The sequence below is a fragment of the Tympanuchus pallidicinctus genome, unplaced genomic scaffold (assembly GCF_026119805.1).
Source record: "Tympanuchus pallidicinctus isolate F22 unplaced genomic scaffold, pur_lepc_1.0 scaffold5, whole genome shotgun sequence".
Taxonomy (NCBI): Eukaryota; Metazoa; Chordata; class Aves; order Galliformes; family Phasianidae; genus Tympanuchus; species Tympanuchus pallidicinctus.
In genome coordinates, this window is record NW_026294769.1 from 5853784 (window position 1) to 5873158 (window position 19375).

General features: G+C 37.5%; 1 protein-coding gene across 3 annotated transcripts in view; it reads right to left on the reverse strand.

Annotated features, from left to right (window-relative positions):
- TRIO (trio Rho guanine nucleotide exchange factor) overlaps nt 1-19375 on the reverse strand; it is a 223615-nt gene that overhangs the window by 135930 nt on the left and 68310 nt on the right. For all 3 annotated transcript variants that reach the window (XM_052704062.1, XM_052704065.1, XM_052704063.1), the window contains exons 6-8: nt 16805-16927; nt 5796-5987; nt 2343-2474 (exon numbers count right to left, since the gene is read on the reverse strand). In XM_052704062.1, coding sequence (XP_052560022.1) covers nt 2343-2474; nt 5796-5987; nt 16805-16927 — 447 coding nt within the window. The remainder of the gene's footprint in view (nt 1-2342; nt 2475-5795; nt 5988-16804; nt 16928-19375) is intronic.

Genomic DNA, 19375 nt, shown 5'->3' on the forward strand with positions numbered 1-19375 from the left:
CACATAATAATAAGTAAGACTTCCATAATATCTTCACATAGAAAAATAACTCCACCAGCTTTTGAAAGGGAATGTGTGTTTAATTAAGGGAAAATAAAATATTATGTCCAGAGGAGGAACATGACTTGTACATATATATAAGAGCATGGGAACTGCTGAATAACAGCCTGAACCTCTGACTGACCACCTCAGGCAAGCAATGAGCCAGCCCTGGGAGCACAGGTGAAGGCAAGGCTCCACCTCTCCTAGATCCCATTTAAGAGCTGACTACCACTAGGGAAGGATTGCTTTCAGAGACTGCTACTCTTGGACTCTTACCAGCAAGCCCAGGATAAGGGTAAGCTTTCCATCCTTTCCTCTTTAGCATGATAACCTGTTTAGCCTAACTTTCTTGTATATTTCTTAATTACAACACCTGTATATTCACTGATTACACAATATGATCACTATTTCTGCACAAAATCTGGTTTCTAAAGAGTAAGCCATTCCTTTACTAGATGGGGAAAATCAGAAGAAAAGCGTCTAAGCCAAAACTGTGAAACCCTAAACAAATTTTCAAGGTGTTTGCAAGAGCAAACCTATAATCTTCCCATCTAATTATTTTGATTATGCATCACCAGGAAGCAAACAGTATTAACCATGGTAGTTCTCAGCAGTTATTTACAGTTAATGGCAGACTCCAGTTCATTCATGTCCCTGTTAAAAAGTACACCAAAGAAAAGAGGAGGAAAAAAAAAAAACACACACACAAAAAAAACAAAAGCAACAGCAAAAAAAAAACCACAAGGAACTCCAGTGTTTCAACTTCTGAGCTGTGCAATTATTATTCCAGACAACCCTAACCTTTATTCCTGCATGCATTCTCATGGAGCATACACCCTAGGTAGCCTCTTTCACATTCATCTACTACAAACGCACTATATCTCTCTATTGTTTACAAATAGGGATCCTCTCAACGAAGAAAGTTTACTGTGAAGAAAACAAATCTTCCCACAAAACATGGTCTTAAGAATGAGTTAAGACATAAATAAGATCGCAAGTTTTATCAGCGAAGATGATATGAGGAATAGGCATATCAGCATGAGATTTTCACAACAGCTCATGAACTCTGGACCTCTGACTAACAGTAACAAAGTTCCTGCATGCCCTAAGATGGCAAGTGTCCAAAAATTCCAGTTTTGATATACTATCTATACAGACTAATCATCAGCACTAACCTTACATTCCTGTACTGTAAATGAAATGTGACCATACTTACAATTCAGTTGCCCACCACAGAATTGGTTCATGGGAAAGCAGCTTAGTTTTTTATGTAATGTATAAATCACAAACATTGCTTCATTGCCACATCAGTACTTTTTAAAATATGAAAGTTGTAGTCTAAACTGTCCTGTGTTCATGGATCATTTTATATCATTATTTAATCAAACATATATTTTCATGTAAAGTCTCATGCTATATTTAATTCAGAGTAACATTAATACTATCTAAGGCCAAAATAGTTTAATTCTGTGATGCTAACAATCTTGGAAAAAAAAAAAAAATTTAAAAAAGACCCTCCACCCAAAAAAACCCCAAAACTGTGATCAGTTAATCTCCATGCAATTTTTCAGTTCAGCTAACTGAAATACATGAGAGAATTCACAATTTGAAGGTTGGATACCTAAGTGACAAGTTTTTAAGCCACTTTCAGAATAAGCATTTTATCTTATACTGTGTTTATAAATATTAGAAATATCAAGAAACATTGTCAAAAACATTTTATTGTGCTGTGAATCCAAGATTAGAGCAGCAGCACAGGATGTGCTAATCCTACAAACGCTGAATACACAGGCTTGCTGGTTCATATAAGTGCCCTCGAAGCTGGTAGAACTAAATATACAATTTCTGGATTGTCAAATGACATCCTTAAGTTAAGGATCTCTTTTTTTTCTTAGTTTCAGAGACTGATTTTTTGAAATATATTTTAAGCAATCCATACCAGCAGAATGCTTTCTTAAAGAACACCCAGCCAGTTTCTCAGTATTTTAACAAGAGCATCATACTGCTATAAAATGTAGTAATATGCAAATGTCAACTATACATCTTTAATATCCTACATGGATTGTTTGTACCACATATGCACTTTCTACATTTCTTTGAGAAGACTAAGAAGACTTAAAACTCAAGTTTCAATATGAATAACAGTAGCAACATCCAGTACACTAAACTAAAGGGAAAAAAATGTCATTTGAGTTTTCAACTAAAACACTGTGCAAGAAGTGATGGCAGTTTACAAGCCAATCTTAAAATCACATTGTATCATCTAGTCAGCAACTGGAGAAAACAAACAAGATATATACCTCAGAGTAAGCCAAGGTAATATGCTCGTATATCCCCTGATGATGATGGATAGCATCTTCTAAATCTTGTAGTTCTGAGGGAAGCTCCACCTCACCACAGGCTTTACACCATGAATCCACATTGCTCATGTACTGCAACAGAGAAAAGGCATTCTACTTAATTTGGAGTTCCTTCAACAGGTAAATATATTTTGGAAATACATAAAAGGATGAGTATTTTTGTGACAGCCACTGAAAGGTTTTAACAGTGAAAACTGTTAAATGTATTTTTTTTTTCTGAACTGGCCAAAATGAACATTAATTAGAGTACAAAAAAATATTCAACTCTAACTACACTCATGCTTTTAGCTACACGGAACTCTTTCAGCCCTTCACAGATAGGCAGGCTTAATTAGATTCTGGCAGCCTTCCTGACCAATTAAACCGCTGGCAATGCTGACAGTTCAAGTTTACTCTTGCTCCTTTTCTCAAATTTGCAGCTAAAAAAAAGTTTATTTCACTACCCATCTACAATTTCATGTGCATGAAAGGCAACAAAAATCTTGTCTACATAAAGAGGTAAAACTTTCAAGTCCAGACCCTCAGTTCTTTCCTGCCAGCTTCCTGTGTAGACAGATATTCACAGCACACCAATTAAACCATCATCACACCTATTTTAAATCTTTGTAGAAAAACAGGTAACTATGCATGCACATTCAGATGCATAGAATTAATGGCGAATTGATCACTAAAACACTTCCTAGCTGTCTTGTTGGAAAGTGACTTTCAAGGAGGCAAAGCAGTGGTAGAACACAAGAAATTCACACCTTCATCCCCACAGTACTAAGTTCTCCACACATAAGCATTACATTCATTTGTCAAGCTACTACAGTAGCAAGCATGTAAAGGATTTACAACTCAAGCAGGGGTCTCTTAGGACTAACACTGTACTTGAGCACACAGCTATGTCAGCATAGCAGTTCATGTCAAGTTTTTCAGGGGGAACTGAGGATACTGCAACAGAAACTCTTCTGCAGACAGTTTATTTCTGAAGCTTAAGTTATCTTGACAGAAGAGAACCTGTCACCATAGCTGCATGCATATCTGAAGTTCTGTCAACTTATTTTTGCAGCTAGGGGGCATGAATTTTATACCCTTGTTATGCTAGGAAAGGAAAGAGGAAAAAAATAATCTGCTTTTACAGAACTTTTATAGCTGTTAAATTTAGTATAGCAAAGCACACATGGTATCCTGTAAAATAAATTTATCTTCTCTTTGTGAGTTCAAAAATCCCCAAAGTTTTAAGAATCCAAACCATTTCTCTCATCATATATTTCTTAATTCCTGGATCTTATGTAGCCTTTTGAGAAAAAAGTAATCTGGTACTATATTATTGTTTGACAGCTGGAAGACAGAGTGATAAAACGCTTACTTATATAATTGCTTAATTCTCATTTCTTTGAGGGACAGTTCTAAAAATCACTAACGTTAAGCACTAAATGTCAAAAGCAGCTCTGTGTGGGACCACAGAGCTGAGTCTTTTGTTTCAGACAGCATGCACTGACAGTTGGGCAGTTTTCACTAGCGTCTGAGGCGGCAACAACACATAACTGTTACTTGCAAGAGTAAATACGCATTTGAAAGGGATGTGTTACTTCTTTTACTACTTCTATTTCAGCCATTTTTTTGTCTCTTAAAGGGTTATCCCCCTCAGACTCACTCTCCACCGTTAACGCAACTGCTAATACATCATGGCCAGGTAGCCTACAAAGCAACTGTATCAATCCATCATAGTTAATCATCAAGTGAAAACTGCAGAAGGAGCAATTATGGAGACTAAGTAAATTATGCTCTGCAGATGCTGCAATATTTCCTTGCTGCAAATTCTCTGTTCTCCCTTTTATGAATGCATTTTGTGCTGAAGAAGGTAACACCAACTCCTACCACAGCTTGTCCGCATGCACATGAAAAGTTTACTCTCTAGACTTCTGTTTAAGATCAATTTTTTATTATGGAAAAGGACACCACTTCAGTCAGAGTACAACCACCTCTTCATCTTTCTCCCAGTTACCTATCTTTCTCCCTCTTGTAAGGCCAACAGTGTATAAACATTAAGCTAAATAACCCATGAATTCGAAAAGCATCGATGCTGCTTACCTATCAGAATGTTTCCAACAAATGCTTCAAGCCAGTTGGTATCTTTTACAACAGAAAATCATTTCCTTTTTTTTTTTTAAGTGACTTCTCTTTAAAATCTGCTAATATTTATTATAGTGACACTAGTTCATGTAATTTCCCTTTCTAAGCTTTCTAAGATTAAACAGTGTCATCACTACCAAGAGGCACTGTGTATTTGCACCTTCTTATGTTCATTTTTCTAATCCGTGGAAAATTATGTAGAATTTCTGTATAGTAGAAAATAGGAAAAAAAAAAATTCTTAAGGTGTGCTGTCTCTTCTTTTCTGTTGTTATCAGCGCCCAACTGATCTGTTCAATTTTCCTACAGTTATATCAGACATGCCACTTTTTCTTAGAGCCAACTTAGGATGGCAAATGGAAAGAAAATTATTTACGGCAGCTGTGCAGCATACCAGAGCTTCAGTCAGCCATATCCATCCAAGAATCTCTGCTCTCCAAATTCACCAGAGACGTACACAGCAGACAGTCTATAATATCAATGGATGACTCAACAGCAGACACTCCTTCGGAGCTGAATCCCCTTGAGGGGAAGAACGTGCTTTCACCATCAAGACTATTAACTTGGGGATATTTATTCCTATTTCTCCTACATATACCTCCTCTCTTGCAGTTGCACACAGATAATGACTTAATTAAAATAATTGGTATAGGCCTACAGCTAAATTTTTTATTTAACTTAGGAGAAATCTCTTACACGATACTAAGTAAACATTTCCCACCACCATTTCAGATTCAGAAGACAGTTAATTACCTTCTTAACTTTCAGACCAGTTCAGATAGTTTTCTATAAGCAATCACTATGAGTTAAATTAAAGTTGAGTTAAATTCCTTGATAACTCAAAGACTGATTTGTGAATACTTCTCTCAACAAGGTGGAGGGGTAGGGCCAATAGTACCAGTGAATGATTTCTGGATGTAGAAAAGGCATTATATTAATTCTATTTAAAGCTAAATGCTTTTCTTTCTTTCTTTCAACTCAAAAGCTTCATACAGCTTAGCTTTTATTTCTCTGCTGTTTTAATTCATATATGCAATTTGGCTAAGATCGGTCTTGCACTGGTATGGGCAAGACAGCATGAGGAGAATATAAAGGCAGTAAGCTGTCTTACAGAGAACAAATTTTCATCTAAACATCAGCTGAAATAGGCAAAAATTAATCCTCTGGCATTCTTGCTTTTTAATCACTCTGTCTACTTTCAATTTGGACTAAGCACAACAGCACAATTCACCATTCAAACATAGAAACTTCTTTTGACTCCCTCCGCGTTCACTAACCTGTTCAGCTTTCTGATGGAAGATGGAGGACATATCCAGTAACGTGCTACGTTCATCCAAGGCTGCAGCAAATGCTTTCCATTCTTGCTCCAATTGACTAGCAATCTGTTTTATTTGCTGTGAAGCGTAATGGCCAGATTCAACCAGACGATTTGCTACTGACATGATGCGGTTTATGTTTACATACACATTCTGTGGAGAAGAAGAAGGGAAAGATTAACTGAAGTTTGTAGATCACTTAAGTGTACAGCTATACTTTCATAAAAAGCATTCTTTATGACAGCTATGCTTAGTAGACTGGTTTTGTGTGACATATTTGTGCATGCCTGACTTTGAAATCTAGGCATTATAATGTAGCAGCCTGTTGGTATTATTGGCAATGGACAAGGACAATCTGAAACAACAAGAGAGCTCAATGATCAGTTTAAACAAAGCCATGCTACGAACCCATTATTACAATAAAGAGGAAGAGCTGACCATAGAAGTTCAGGCCAAAAAGACGCATAGCACAGACAGTAAAAGAAATAAAAGTATAATTAGTAGGCGTTTAATTGCCCCATCATATGAAGAAGTGAAATACTGCTCTACAAATTTTTACTTCAACTTCTGAAAACATTTCTACTTTTTAAGTAACAAAATACAGAACTCTGTTCTAAGGTGTTCAATAGTTTAGATTGCATTTATATTGTATATATATGCCATTGTATTTGCTCAAAGCCGAACACTAAAAGCTAGACAAAAAAAAAAGTCAGAGACCAGTAAAGATTCTCTAGTATATTGAAACTACATAATGATGGCTCTCAGTCACTGCAGTTTTCTTTCCATTTAACTCAAGAATCTAAACTAAAGAATCTAAAAGCTGCTCTTGATTCTGTATGAACAAACAAGTGTTTCTGATTTCTTCAAAGCCAGAAACAAGAATAATTTAACTACCAAAAAATGTGAGTAGCTCTTCCAGAGCTAAATGTACACAGTTCTGGGTTGAGATTTCTTCTAACCTGGCTGACACTCTGATTGATGGAATAAAGTACTCAGAATCAGAGGATTGCTGAAGCTGGGGATCTGCTCTAGAGATCATCTAGTTGAGCTCCCTGCTCAAAACAGGGTTGAATCAGAGTAGGTTGCTTTGGACCACATCCAATGGGGTTTTGAAATTCTCCGAGGATGGAAACAACACAGTCTCTGGGCAACATGTTCCAGTATTTAATATTCCCAGAGTAAATATTTATACAATATTTTTTATTTTTACTTTTTTTTTTAATGTTTAAAGGAAATTTATTGTATTTCAGCTTGTTCTCATTATTTCTTGTTCTGTTACTTGCTACCATACCACAAAATCTGGTACTGTTTCCTTTATTCTCTCCCATCAGGTATCTTTTATATTTTTTAATATATTTTTAATATATACTTCCTTCTGAGCATTCTCTTATCCAAGGAAGCCAATCCCAGCATTCTTGCACAACAGATGCTTCAAACCTTTCATCATCTCTGTTGCCATTTGCTGCATGTGCTTCATCAAGTTCATGACCTTCTAGCACTGCAGAGCCCAGAACTCGACAGTGCTAAACAGAAGATCACCTTCAGTAGCAGGCCTACTCTTTCCCTAGTCTTCCTTTTCTGCTGATACAGCTGTAGAAACCTTTCTTGTTGATCTTCTCATTCCTTAACAAGGGATCTTTGACTTGCCAAACCTCATTTCTGCACAATCAGCGTCTTTCTATTCCTAGATTCTTCCACTATTTCCCGTGCCCTTCCATTCTTATCAGGAACTCCTGCACAAGCCTCCTGCTGCCTTCGCTTGACTTTATGCTCAGTTTGATGGATATAACTCAATCACAGAGTTGATGCTTGAAAATTAATCAGCTCTCCTGGAACTCTCTTCTCTCCAGGACTGCATCCTAAAGGCTTCTTCCAATCATACTGTGAAAACGGACAAGTCTACTCCCCCTCAAGTGAGGGATGAGATCCTACTTAATGCCTTCCTCCTACTTATCAAGATTATCAAGTGAGCTCCATCATCTCATAGTTACTGGAATGAGTACAGTCTCTGACCTTCATATTCCCAGCCAGTTCTTCCTTGTTTGTGGGAATCATGTCCAGCAGACAACTTCCTCCATTACCTCCTCAATCAACTATGCCAGAAGCCTCCTGAATTACTTGTGCACTGCAGTGCTCACCCTCTAGGTGGTATTCAGGTAGACCAGGTCTCCCATGAGGATGAAGTCCAATGAAAGGGAAGAATCTTCCACATTCTGAAGACCCAGTAAATGTTCCAGTGGGTATAGAAGCAAATACCCTGGTGCAAATACTAGTTGTGTAATCATTTGTTGACCTGCAGGATCTGTCTGCTTCTTCTTAAGTCCCATCTTCTCACCAGCAGGTCTGAGGAGAACATCACCTGCCCCTCCCCAGGATCTTGGCCAAGGCTCCTGGAGCCAAGTAATGATGTTTGATACTTTCCAGATCATCTTAGCAGTATCACTGGTATGCTCAACATGGAAGAATGGCAGGGTAATAGCCTGAGGGCTGGACAAACTTTGGCAGTGTTTCTCCAATATCCCAAATCCAAGTAAGCCCCCAGTAAGCAGCAAACATCCATAGACAAGGAGTCAGATAACCTCATCTGCAAACCTGTTCCCTTCAGAAGGGAGTCTCCCACTATCACTTGCTGTTTCCTTTTTCTGATCCTATGTGGCTCATACTCACTCAGCGAACACAGATGCTTCATTTGACACAGCTTCCGGCTCCTCAACAGTTATGAGGTCAGTGAATCTATTCTACAGCTGTGAATCTTGAGGTGGAGCAGAAACCTTACTCCTTGTGCCAGAAGCCATTATCATCATCCAACCTTTAACATCATGGGAATCCTCACTTCCCAAACAGGCAGGCACAGACTCTGCCTGACTCTCCCTTCAGTACAATTAGTAGCTTCATATCTTCAAGCTAGAAAAAATCCGATCAATATCTTTCTCATTATCTCTCATGCTGTGCGAGTCTGCTGACCTCCTCCTGCAGCCCCTTTACTTGGCAACAAAGCTCCTTAATAACTGCAAGCTTCCTTTGGGCAAGGAAACCACCTCTGGCTTCTCCAGTACTGGGAAGGGGCCCCCGGCACTCCTTGAAGCCTCAATGCGGAGCTGCATTTTCTTTCTGTCTTCTCCTTCATTATTTGTGCAGCACTTTCTGAAATTCCAGTACCTAAGAAAGATTGCAGAGTACCCAGGTACCTGTCAGCAGCAGTAGCAGCAACCCTGCCTTGCCCCTGGTCAAGGGCTGAGGAAAAGAGCATAATGAGCCAAGAAAAACAGAACAATGCATGCAAGAATCACTTGCAGCAGCCCCCGCTAAAGGCCACAATTATAACAAGTGACAGAAGAACGAAACCTGAAATTGCTAGAAAACTGTACTGTTTTATTACTGCACATAGATTTGATAAGGAGATTGTGCCAAAGTCTGTCTATTCTACCAGCAAGAACACTGGGGAACACTGGGATGTGGGCACCCAAAACCATGTAGCTCCCCCCCAGGTGAAACCACTACTTGACAGCACTGAGCTGTTGCAGAGGGCCTTTGACAAGCTGGCTGGAGTGAGTGCTGCAGCTCCCCCTGGCCTCACAGCACTGGCTCGTCTGAGTGGTAACTAGCACAGATCTGTCTTAGTTATGCACGCATCAACTCAAGGGAGGACATAGAACTTTCCTGACAACTCATACCTCAGTTGCTTTACTTAAATTGAGCACAATGGTGCTAAGTTGCCTATTTTTCTTTCCTGCATAATATCTTCTCTTTTTTGTTACCTCACATGCCTATGCCTTCCTCTTAAGCACATCTGAACAACTGTAAGAGAACTGACTTGTTATTTCAAACAAATTTTTTAGACAATGGAGACTGCTTACACTCAAGTGTACAAAGCATAAATGCCAGAATGCTGAATGAATATGGAGAATCAGTATGTGGTCAGTGGCAAGAAAATATGTGTGCTGAAATAAAAAAATAAAAAAGACTGCCATGTGAACCATCTACATGCCATAATATAAGAATTTTTGAAATTCTGAAATGTTGGTTAGATATGAAGGATAGAGCACCAGTAGCTAAGCAAATCAAAACTGAGCTGGGCTTAAAATGCATTCAGCTTCCCGTGGCAGTCTGGCTTCACAAACATGGAATGCCCACTGCAGTAATATGAATATGAATAAATGTGCTGACAGCCATTCATACCACGTTTCTTTTCTCAAAAAGACCTGTAATAATCTCAACTAATTTTTTCCACTATCGTAACCCTTATCTCCTGATACATCCACTAAAAGTTTAAATTTCAGTATTTTAGAATGCAATGAGCCAAAAAAGACAGATTTAGATAAGGAGAAACAGAATATCAAACACAAATTCACTACAATTAGACCATGTTTGACTGATTAACAAATTTTGTTCCTTATTCTGAAGGGACGAACAGCTCCACTGTCGTTGTTATAATGACAAATGTATATTTTGTGCAATGCTTATTTTTTGCCAGCACTGTTTCAAGAAAGCTGGTGCTCATTTCCTTGGTTCCAGGAATAGAATTCTTATTCACTGTATGGATTTACATCCCAGTTTTAGTTAGAGAAAGAACAGTGATTAGGTAATAATAATTAAATAATTTGTTAGGCACCTCACTTGCATCACTTGAATCTGCATGAGGCAAATGCAGTTTCTAGGTACGCTCCAGCTGTTTAAAAGCTGAAATGAGGCAGTAATACTTGTTTCTTACATCGTGTTACACATAACTGTTGTAACAACTCAACTTACTGCACTGCAGCATGTACAGAAAATATATTACTGTTTTTTGTACAATTTCTTTCTCACACAATACCCTCTAGCCAGAAGATGAAAAATTACAACACCCAAAAAGTTCCTCATGGCAAAATTATTCCCTGCAGAGAGCGTACATATAGAAACAAGAACAACAACAAAACAGATTGCTCAGCTTAGCAAGGCAACACGATTAGAAGCTTAACACAAGCAGCAGAGCACTGTGTCATTCCCTGGTGTGTGCCTGCAAAGAGACTACACAAGGGAAAACGGAGGCAACAACCTGCCAGCTTGACTGAACTTTTATCATACTTAACACAAAATATACAGCAGATGTATAAAACTTTGTTTTATTTCCTGATTTTCCCACATCCGTTTACAAAAGGTTTACTCTAAAATTCCAAGCAGGAGTTTTCTGACACACAGATTATTTGGCATTTGATGTTAAAAACAGTCACCTCAGTGACATGGTCCATAAGATACTGAATAGCACCTTTAGTAATATATTGCAGTGTTATAAACTAATTGCCTGTGATGAAAACATTTCAGCAGTATTCTAGCAATAGAATTTCCAATTTCTCTGCCACTTCACCAAAGTGGCAAATAAGGTAAAGTATAGTATTAATGTATGAAGTAACGGCTGCTTTAATGATCTAAATGATTTCAAGCCCACTTATACTATCTCTCTTGCAGCAACAGTAAAGGGAGCTGCAGAACCACCAAAGATGTTACCTGGTCTCTTCCCCTGAACAGGAATAAAATCAGCAATGTACAAAACACAATTAATGAAGGAGTAAAACTACACTTCAACTACACAGACTCTCAAAATAACTAAATAACTGCTGCTATCAGTACTTTAATGAGTTAAATATAATTTTACCCTACTCAACTTTCTTCATATTTTCCTTCTCACTCTCCTACACTCTTCACGGTAGACCTGGGAAAACTTAGTGCAAGACTCTTTAGTCCAACACCATCACCACAATATTTTCCTCCCTTCCTTTTCATTTACTTTCATTTTCTCATTGTAAATACCCATGCCTTCATCCCGCCATTACAGTTGTGACATTTTCACTTCAACATTTCTCATCATGACATTAGGAATGGTGACATAAACTGAGTCTAGTTCCCTAGAAGAACCTATTAAAAAAAAAAAAAAAAAAAAAAAAGGAATTTCTTTACAAATCTTAGGTTCAGCATCCACAACTATTACCAAAGGTGAAGTAAGGACAGCTCCCTTACAGTAACACAACTGTTTTTTCAGTTCATGAGTTGAACATGACATGAACATACTACTTACTGCATTAACTTCTCTCCAGTTGACTGCTTTTTACATTTTTTTTACTTATTTCTTCCTTAAATTCTGCACACATAGCTTATTATTTGTTGATTTCAGAGTGTCTCTCAGAAGCTGAAATAGTCTGAACTCAGCTTGCCTTTTCAGTCCCTTCTCAGGTTGGTGGCCTTGAAGCTTTTGTCCAAGCATTAACCACTCTAACACCAGAAAGAATACCTTATGGATGTGAACTCAAAATATCCTCCCAGTCTGATCAATATCCATAATTGAGAACTTCAAGAACTTCAAGAACACCACAAATATATGGTTTGCTTGAATTAAAATTATTCAGAACTACGAAAAAAGGTCACTGAATACATAATATCTGCTCTCCGGCCCATTCCCATTTTGAAACTTTAACCTTTTCTATTAGGGATGTTAGATTGGTTGGACAAGTGATAGATTTTATTGCTAAAGTTTTATCTATGTATTTTTACTGAAAGCCCTGCATGAGCAATCTGTCACTTGAAAGAAAACAAAATAGGACAGAAGAGCTAGCTTGCACTATTTACCATTCTGAGTAAAGTCTGCATTTCAGCATTTCAAGGTGATCTGAGAAATGCACAATTCACAACTTATGGATTTGGTCTTGTTTCCTGAAGTCTCAGAAAGCTCATTTTAGGTGAATATAGAATTCACACTGAGCTTGAGTCTATCTCAAATGACAAATCTGCATATTTGAAATACAAAAAGAACCCAGAGTGAAAAATGTCCACAGTACAACGTAGAAGAAAGAGTCACACTAACTGTCAGCTAAGCCAATGTTACCTCACCTGACCTTCTTAATGTTTTCCTTTGTACCAGTCCCTGTGGCTGGATTTGAGCAAGCCAAGCCAAGTACGTCATTCCTGCAACTTTTAACTCTGTAATCCCAGTGAGATTCAAGTACTGTGTTCATACTTCTATTTTAGGTTCCTTAAACTCCCACCAATGTTCATCTCTGGCTCCTTCTTTTTTAGTGAAATAAATCAATTGCTATCTTGATAAAAAAATTGTCTAGTATATGCCAACAGCTTGTTCTGCAAACAGTATGAATCAATTTAGAAACAGGCTTACAATTGATATAGTAACAGGATTTTTCAGACTACAGCTAACAAACGCAGATTCTACTGATGGCCCCAATCAGCATCCTGAAATGAGAAGTAGTCATAACACACCCTTTAACAGTAGGCAGTCAACTTCCTCTATGGAAAGCTTTTTTTTTTTTAACTAAACTGCTTTCCAATCATTTTGACTCTCACCTACATAGTAAGGGGCATAGTTGAGCTTAATGAAAGGAAGGCCATTTGATCTTGCTTTCTTGAAGAGTTGAAAAAAATATTGAAATAGATAACATCATTCTACTCCTCACGCATATTTCATGGCTGCTTTAGTCTCCATTAAATCCCAGAGGACTTGAGGAAAATAGCAGGGGAAAAAAAGAGCGGACAGACACAGTATCAGCCCCTCTGACTCTTCCAAGCAAGACTAATGGTACAATCACAGCTTCTTAATTTTTGCAGTTTAAAAACTATATATATACATATATATATATATATATTATATTTACAACTCTTGTGATGCCTTATTTGCAAGTTTTTACCTTAAAAGGTCTAAAAACTTGTTTTGAGAAGTGAAGCATTCGTTTAGTCATCCAAAGAGGAACGTGAAGCTAAAACAGAGTATTGCTTAGCTCTCATAAATCTCAGGACTTGACAACAACAGTTTTTTGTAGCTGAGAACAGGCCTTCTAAATGACAGTAAAAAAACACTCTCATCTTTACAGGAAAGAATCTCTGAGATACTGTTCTTCCCCACAGCCAGAGAAGATGAGGATTACTTGCCCTGTAAAGAAATGGTCTTGCCACTAATCAGTGCTTGATTTCAGTAATGGCAGACCATATTAAACACGTGAATATCTCAGAGAGCATTCCTAGCCACATCAACATATGTGTGTTAACAAACGGTAACAAAGCACATTTCCACCTTTGAAGTATATCACTCTATCTATCCAGATTTTCTCTAGGACAGTCTCAGTGAGAATCAGACTATGTATTAAGCTTAAGACTTCTATAAACTTACTTTTAGTACCTTGAAGGGCAACCACATCAGTCAGTCTATCACATACTTAATACATAAGATGCCTGCTGCTGAAAGTGCAGTTCTATTTCCTGCCTCAGTGTATTCTTCACCTTTTTGTTTTACCATATTTGGCTTATACTTTCAACCACTTTGTGCTGTAGTACTGATTCTAAAAATGGCAGAAAGCCATTATAAGGAAAAAGGAAATATTCAGTAAATCCTCTTTGCCCTTGATGTAACAAACTCTTGTTGATGACAGGAACTAAGTAGTTTTCACGATGGCTTACAACCAGGTGGTTCATTTCGAACTGGATGATCAGATTAAATTTTTGGCATCTCACCCAAGCTCAGTAGAAGCAGCTGCAGAACCTGCCCTCCTGTGCCCTCTGGAAAGCCAAGCTTCCACTCGGGGAGGAAGAGAAGATAGGAGGGCCAGCTATTGATGGAGGGTAGCACCTGCTGTGAAGGGACCATGTGCCCTGTGGCAATCACAGCGCGTTAAGAAAAGCAGCTGCAACATCAGTTATCAGGGTTAAGCTATGACTAAGTGCAAGAGGTTGTATTTAGCTGCTTGGGTAGCGTTTATCCTTTGAGCAGACCTCCGCTGCCTAAAGTGAGCCTAAAGACATTGCCTGAAAAGCAAGACCTATTAGGGTCCAATTAGGGTCACAAGGAAAAGCCTTCAAAATCTCCTGGATGTGTTATGATACTTAGTTGTCATACCTCTTTCCTCTACGCTACACAACTGAATAAATTTACATTTCTGTAGATGGGTTAAAAGTTAAATACCATCTCTGGCGGTACAATGTTCATGTAAGAAATCTTAACTCTGAAAGAAACAGCAACTTGGTAAGCGCTTGGTCAGGGAGAAGCTGAACACACTTGGAGAGGTTAAAATTGCCTGACATTTTTTCCAGTAATAAACAAATGAAAAATAAGGCTTGCTGAATTTCAATCAGTTTTCCTTGTTTTTTCTTGGCGCATTCAGTATTGTTTATCCCCACTACTATACATGAACAGTTTTTGTCATTTAACCAAATAGAACTCCGAACACCTGAAAGCTGGTCAAATCAAAACCAGACTCATAATTTTTCCATTCTATGGGAAAGGAGCATTTCATAGAAGCTACACTACAAAAATGCATTGAAAAAAGCACTGCTTTTTTTTTTTTTCTTTTTTTTTTCTTTTTTTTTTTTGCCTCCTGTAGTTTTTGAGTTGTTTTATTTGCCCCAGAATTAAGCTGTTCATCACATGCTGCAAGAAATCACTGGGCAAATTAAGAAAAACTCCTGTGTAGTTAACATGCTTGATTACAGGCAAAACAGAGAGCAGCATAAAAAGGCAAAGAGTGGGAGGGATTATGCTACATCCACTGCTGAAGTGTTTCCTGGCAGGAATTAAAAATAAATAAATAAATAAAGTAAAGAAGAAGAAAAAAAGCCTCTGAGTTTTGAAGGGTCAACAGTAATTAACAGTTGGACAGACTGAGTAACTTTAACCTTTAGAGTACAAGACCAAGAACAACATGGGAAGCTATCCAAAAATTAAAAAGTTCTAAAAGTTATCTCATGTCAGTGACACCTTTGGTCCCTCTCTGAATTTACTTCTGCTGTACTTCATGTGCAGAGCTATGAGCAACAAGCATCTGTTGCTCCATGAAGGAGTAATTCTCTGTGCCCACTGAGAGGACCTGCACCTTCTAGACCAAAAGGTCAAAGTTACCTCCATCTATGATATTACATTACATAACTTCATTACGATGTTCCACAATGTTTGCTTTATTTTCAAAATTTCAGTGATTTTTTTTTTTTTTTTAACTTTCACAAACATATTTGAGTTGCAGAAGAAAATGTACTCCTCCACTCCCATCTGGCAATTCCAGACACAAGAGTTGCCTTACTATCCCTTCTATAATTTCAGCAAGACAAATTACCTGGTGTACTTTGCCATGCTTTTTTTCCACACTTACTAGTCCTGTCCTACAAAAACACCCTCTTGCAAGAGTTGATTGTTTCGACAGTACTTTAATTCAATTCCCATCCTTAAACTGCCAAAGATGTTAATTTCTAACAAGCATGGTAGTGTTCTTCTTCCAGTCCCTGAAAGCCAGGAACTGGATTTAGGCCCAGACTCCCAAAGTTACTTACACACCTCCCGCCCTGCTTGTGAAAAAGTACCAAAGTACACTTGAGAATTTAGTCCCCATTTCCAAACAGGGCATTCATAAAACTGATAATAAGCAGCTTTCACTCACAGCCAATTACAAATTTAATTCTTAATTGTAACGTAACGATAACTCATCTCAAGATTGTATTTGACAAGAAAAATGTTTGTTCTAGCTCCATTCCACTACATCAGAAATGAGAAGTGTGTGTTCCAATCAAAAAGGAAAAGTATTACACTGGGGTCAGTTATTGATCACTTCTCAGAACTTCTTGTATCTAAGACTGAGAACTTTTTTTTTGGTGGTGGTGGTAGTTTCTGTTTGTTTGTTTATAAATCATATTACATACAATTCCCAGAGATGTAACACCATACTCAAGCAGATATCCCAGGTTCTCTAAGTTTGAATTCACATACTTCAGAAATTCCAAGGTTGCACCAAATATTGCCAGTGGTCCAAACAATTTAATTGCTCGATCACAGTACCTCTGTACTTAGCCATCCTTTATTTTCTTCTTGCATCATATGATTTCACTGCTCAAATGCGGCTTTGAACTAGTTGTAACAAAAGAGATGACTTGTGTGTATGATTTCTGAGTTCTGCTTCTACAAAGAGCAAATACATGTGTCAGTGCTGTCAAGTAAGGCCTGTTCTTACCATACAGTTCATGGCAAAGTGATTGTGCTGTGTCTGAAGTTCCATAGCGTGGGGATGACTGGTTCCTATTTCTGTGTAGCTGTTCAGAAACAGACCTTTGTTGTGTGTGATCCAGTCAAACATCTACAAGAAAATATTACAGAAAAAAAAAAAAATCACTCATTTGTTATGGAACAAATTAAATTATATGCAAGTAACGTGAGAAATCTGTGAACAAAGACAACAGAAAGAATCTAAGGCCATTAAAATTCATACCGATACTCTTTCTCCTGTAAGTTACTGTATATTTTAAACAAATGAATGCTGAAATTTGACTTCTTGGACCAACAGCTGAGACTGCTGAACCTTTCATTTAGGTGTTTATCGCAAACTACAATAAAATCAATTTCATTAGTAGGAAGTCATAGTAAACAAAGACACTTGGAGCACAGCCCTGTGTTGCTAAGCTTATACAGGTCTTTAGTGTCAGCATTTAATTATGTCAGCAGTTTAGTAATTTAGAATGAAAATGGCAGCTCATGGAAATCAGTTATAAATTTGTTCCTGCTGATCAAGTCCTTTAGCAAGTTTGATATTTTTAGTTCATAACTTTATGACAGATTGGAGAATAAATTTTGTACTGCATAGAAGATTGGAAAAAAAAAAAACAAAAAAAAAAAACTTGAGCAGTGTTACAGGTTAAGTTTCTTCCAGAAAAAAAATCTACTAATAAACTTGAAATATGTCTATGTGAAAAGCCTTTTAATATTCAAACAAAATTTAGAAAAGATCTTATCTAGCAATGGCCACCACTGGAAGTTCACAGGTTAGGGTGGCACATGTTAGCAGTGGCACTGAAAGACAAAGTTTTCACGGTCCAAGCAGCACAGTAAAAGGTGAGATTTAACACATGCAAGTCTTGAAAGCCTTGCTATATTTCAGCTCATAAGACCTCCCTACCTACTCTCTGCATTAGCTGAAAAAGATTGTTCTAAAAGAAATGGCAGCAATGAGTACTAAGTACTCATTTAAACATCTGTTAAAGTACTCAGACCAGTGTGCACAGTAATATTATCAATTATCAAAAGGTATGAGTATGTTGAGACATGAGCCTTAACCAAGAAGTGGGCTAGGATACCACAGAAACCATCTTTTGAATCCTACTCTATTGGTTGATGTGGGAATGAAGTCCCAAGCACTCTAGCTGTTGTCAACTTCCTTTTGAGGTGCCTAACATTCCCCTCTATTTTGAAAGATGAATGCATGATTCTAATATAGAATTATTCTTTGAATCAGGAATCTAGAAAATACAGATACGAGCTTATATAATCATATGGAAGGACGGAGATCAATTCCCAGGCTCCAGTATATGATGAGGATCTTCTTAAAGCCCAAGTTATGTATGCAATTTTTAGATGAGTAAATGTAGAGCATTTATTTCAAAACCATTTGAGCATCATCAAAATATATTTTGTTTGTGCCATAAATAAATCACTGAACAGTTGCTAAAAAGTACTTTAGTCCTAAATGAACAATACTACAGCATTGGCTTATTCTTTTCTAACTTTGTGACTCTAAATTTACTTGACTGGATTTTTTCATCAGTCCTTACACACGCCCCTACTATTTTCAGCTACATCCATTCAGTAAACACTTGCTTTATATGGTTCAGAAGTTTCTTTTTTAAACACAGTAGAAAACATTTGAAGTCCTGTTACGAAAGTCCCTGAGCAGAAATGATCAGGGAACAGGAAAGTACAGGGGAAGAAAAAAAAAGGAAGACAGAGGCAGAAGTACTGTATCTGCTTGCTCTGTGTTTATTCTTCCCGGGGCATTTGCTAATGACCACAACTGGACAGCAGAACACTAGTTTAACAGAGACCTTTGATCTCACCCAGCTCAGGCATTCTTATGACAAATATTTTAAGAAATCTGATAAAGACCATATTTACCACTTGACTATATAGTCCACTATTTCTTCTCCCACAGAAAACCTCCCCATCTTTCCTCAAAGCTATTTGTTCCACAGTAGCAAGTTAATGAGCGACTACAAAACCATTCCTTATGAAAACGGATCTTATTTGATGTCATCTAACAGTGCACTGCCTGCCATAGTGGTTCTTCAAATTCCATGACAATCAAGGGCTTTATTATTCAATAGGACTGGTTAACCCAAAACACTCTGAAATCACTCAGTCAGTCCTTTGTTTATGACATAAGCGCTGTCAAAAAAAGATACATCAGCTTTTAGCTTGGGTCCTTAAATCTAGCATCAATGAAGCAGTTTCCCATGTCAGCCTCATCAAACTTTGTTGACTGTCTGTCATTCAAATCCCAAGGGTCACTCAAAAAGAGACTGATGTAATCCTTAATCATCTGCATTTATAAAGTATGAAGCATTCATCTTTATTTGATACCTGCAAAAGCATCTGTCTGGAGCAAAAATGTACCAAAGCAAAATCTTTAAAATCACCACTTAAATTTACCTTCGGTTAAAAGTTACCTGTGTTCTTTACAGCTTAGAATTACTACTCCATCCTCTCTAATTTGGGAGACTAAGATTCACTATCAATAAAAGAAATCCCACCTCAT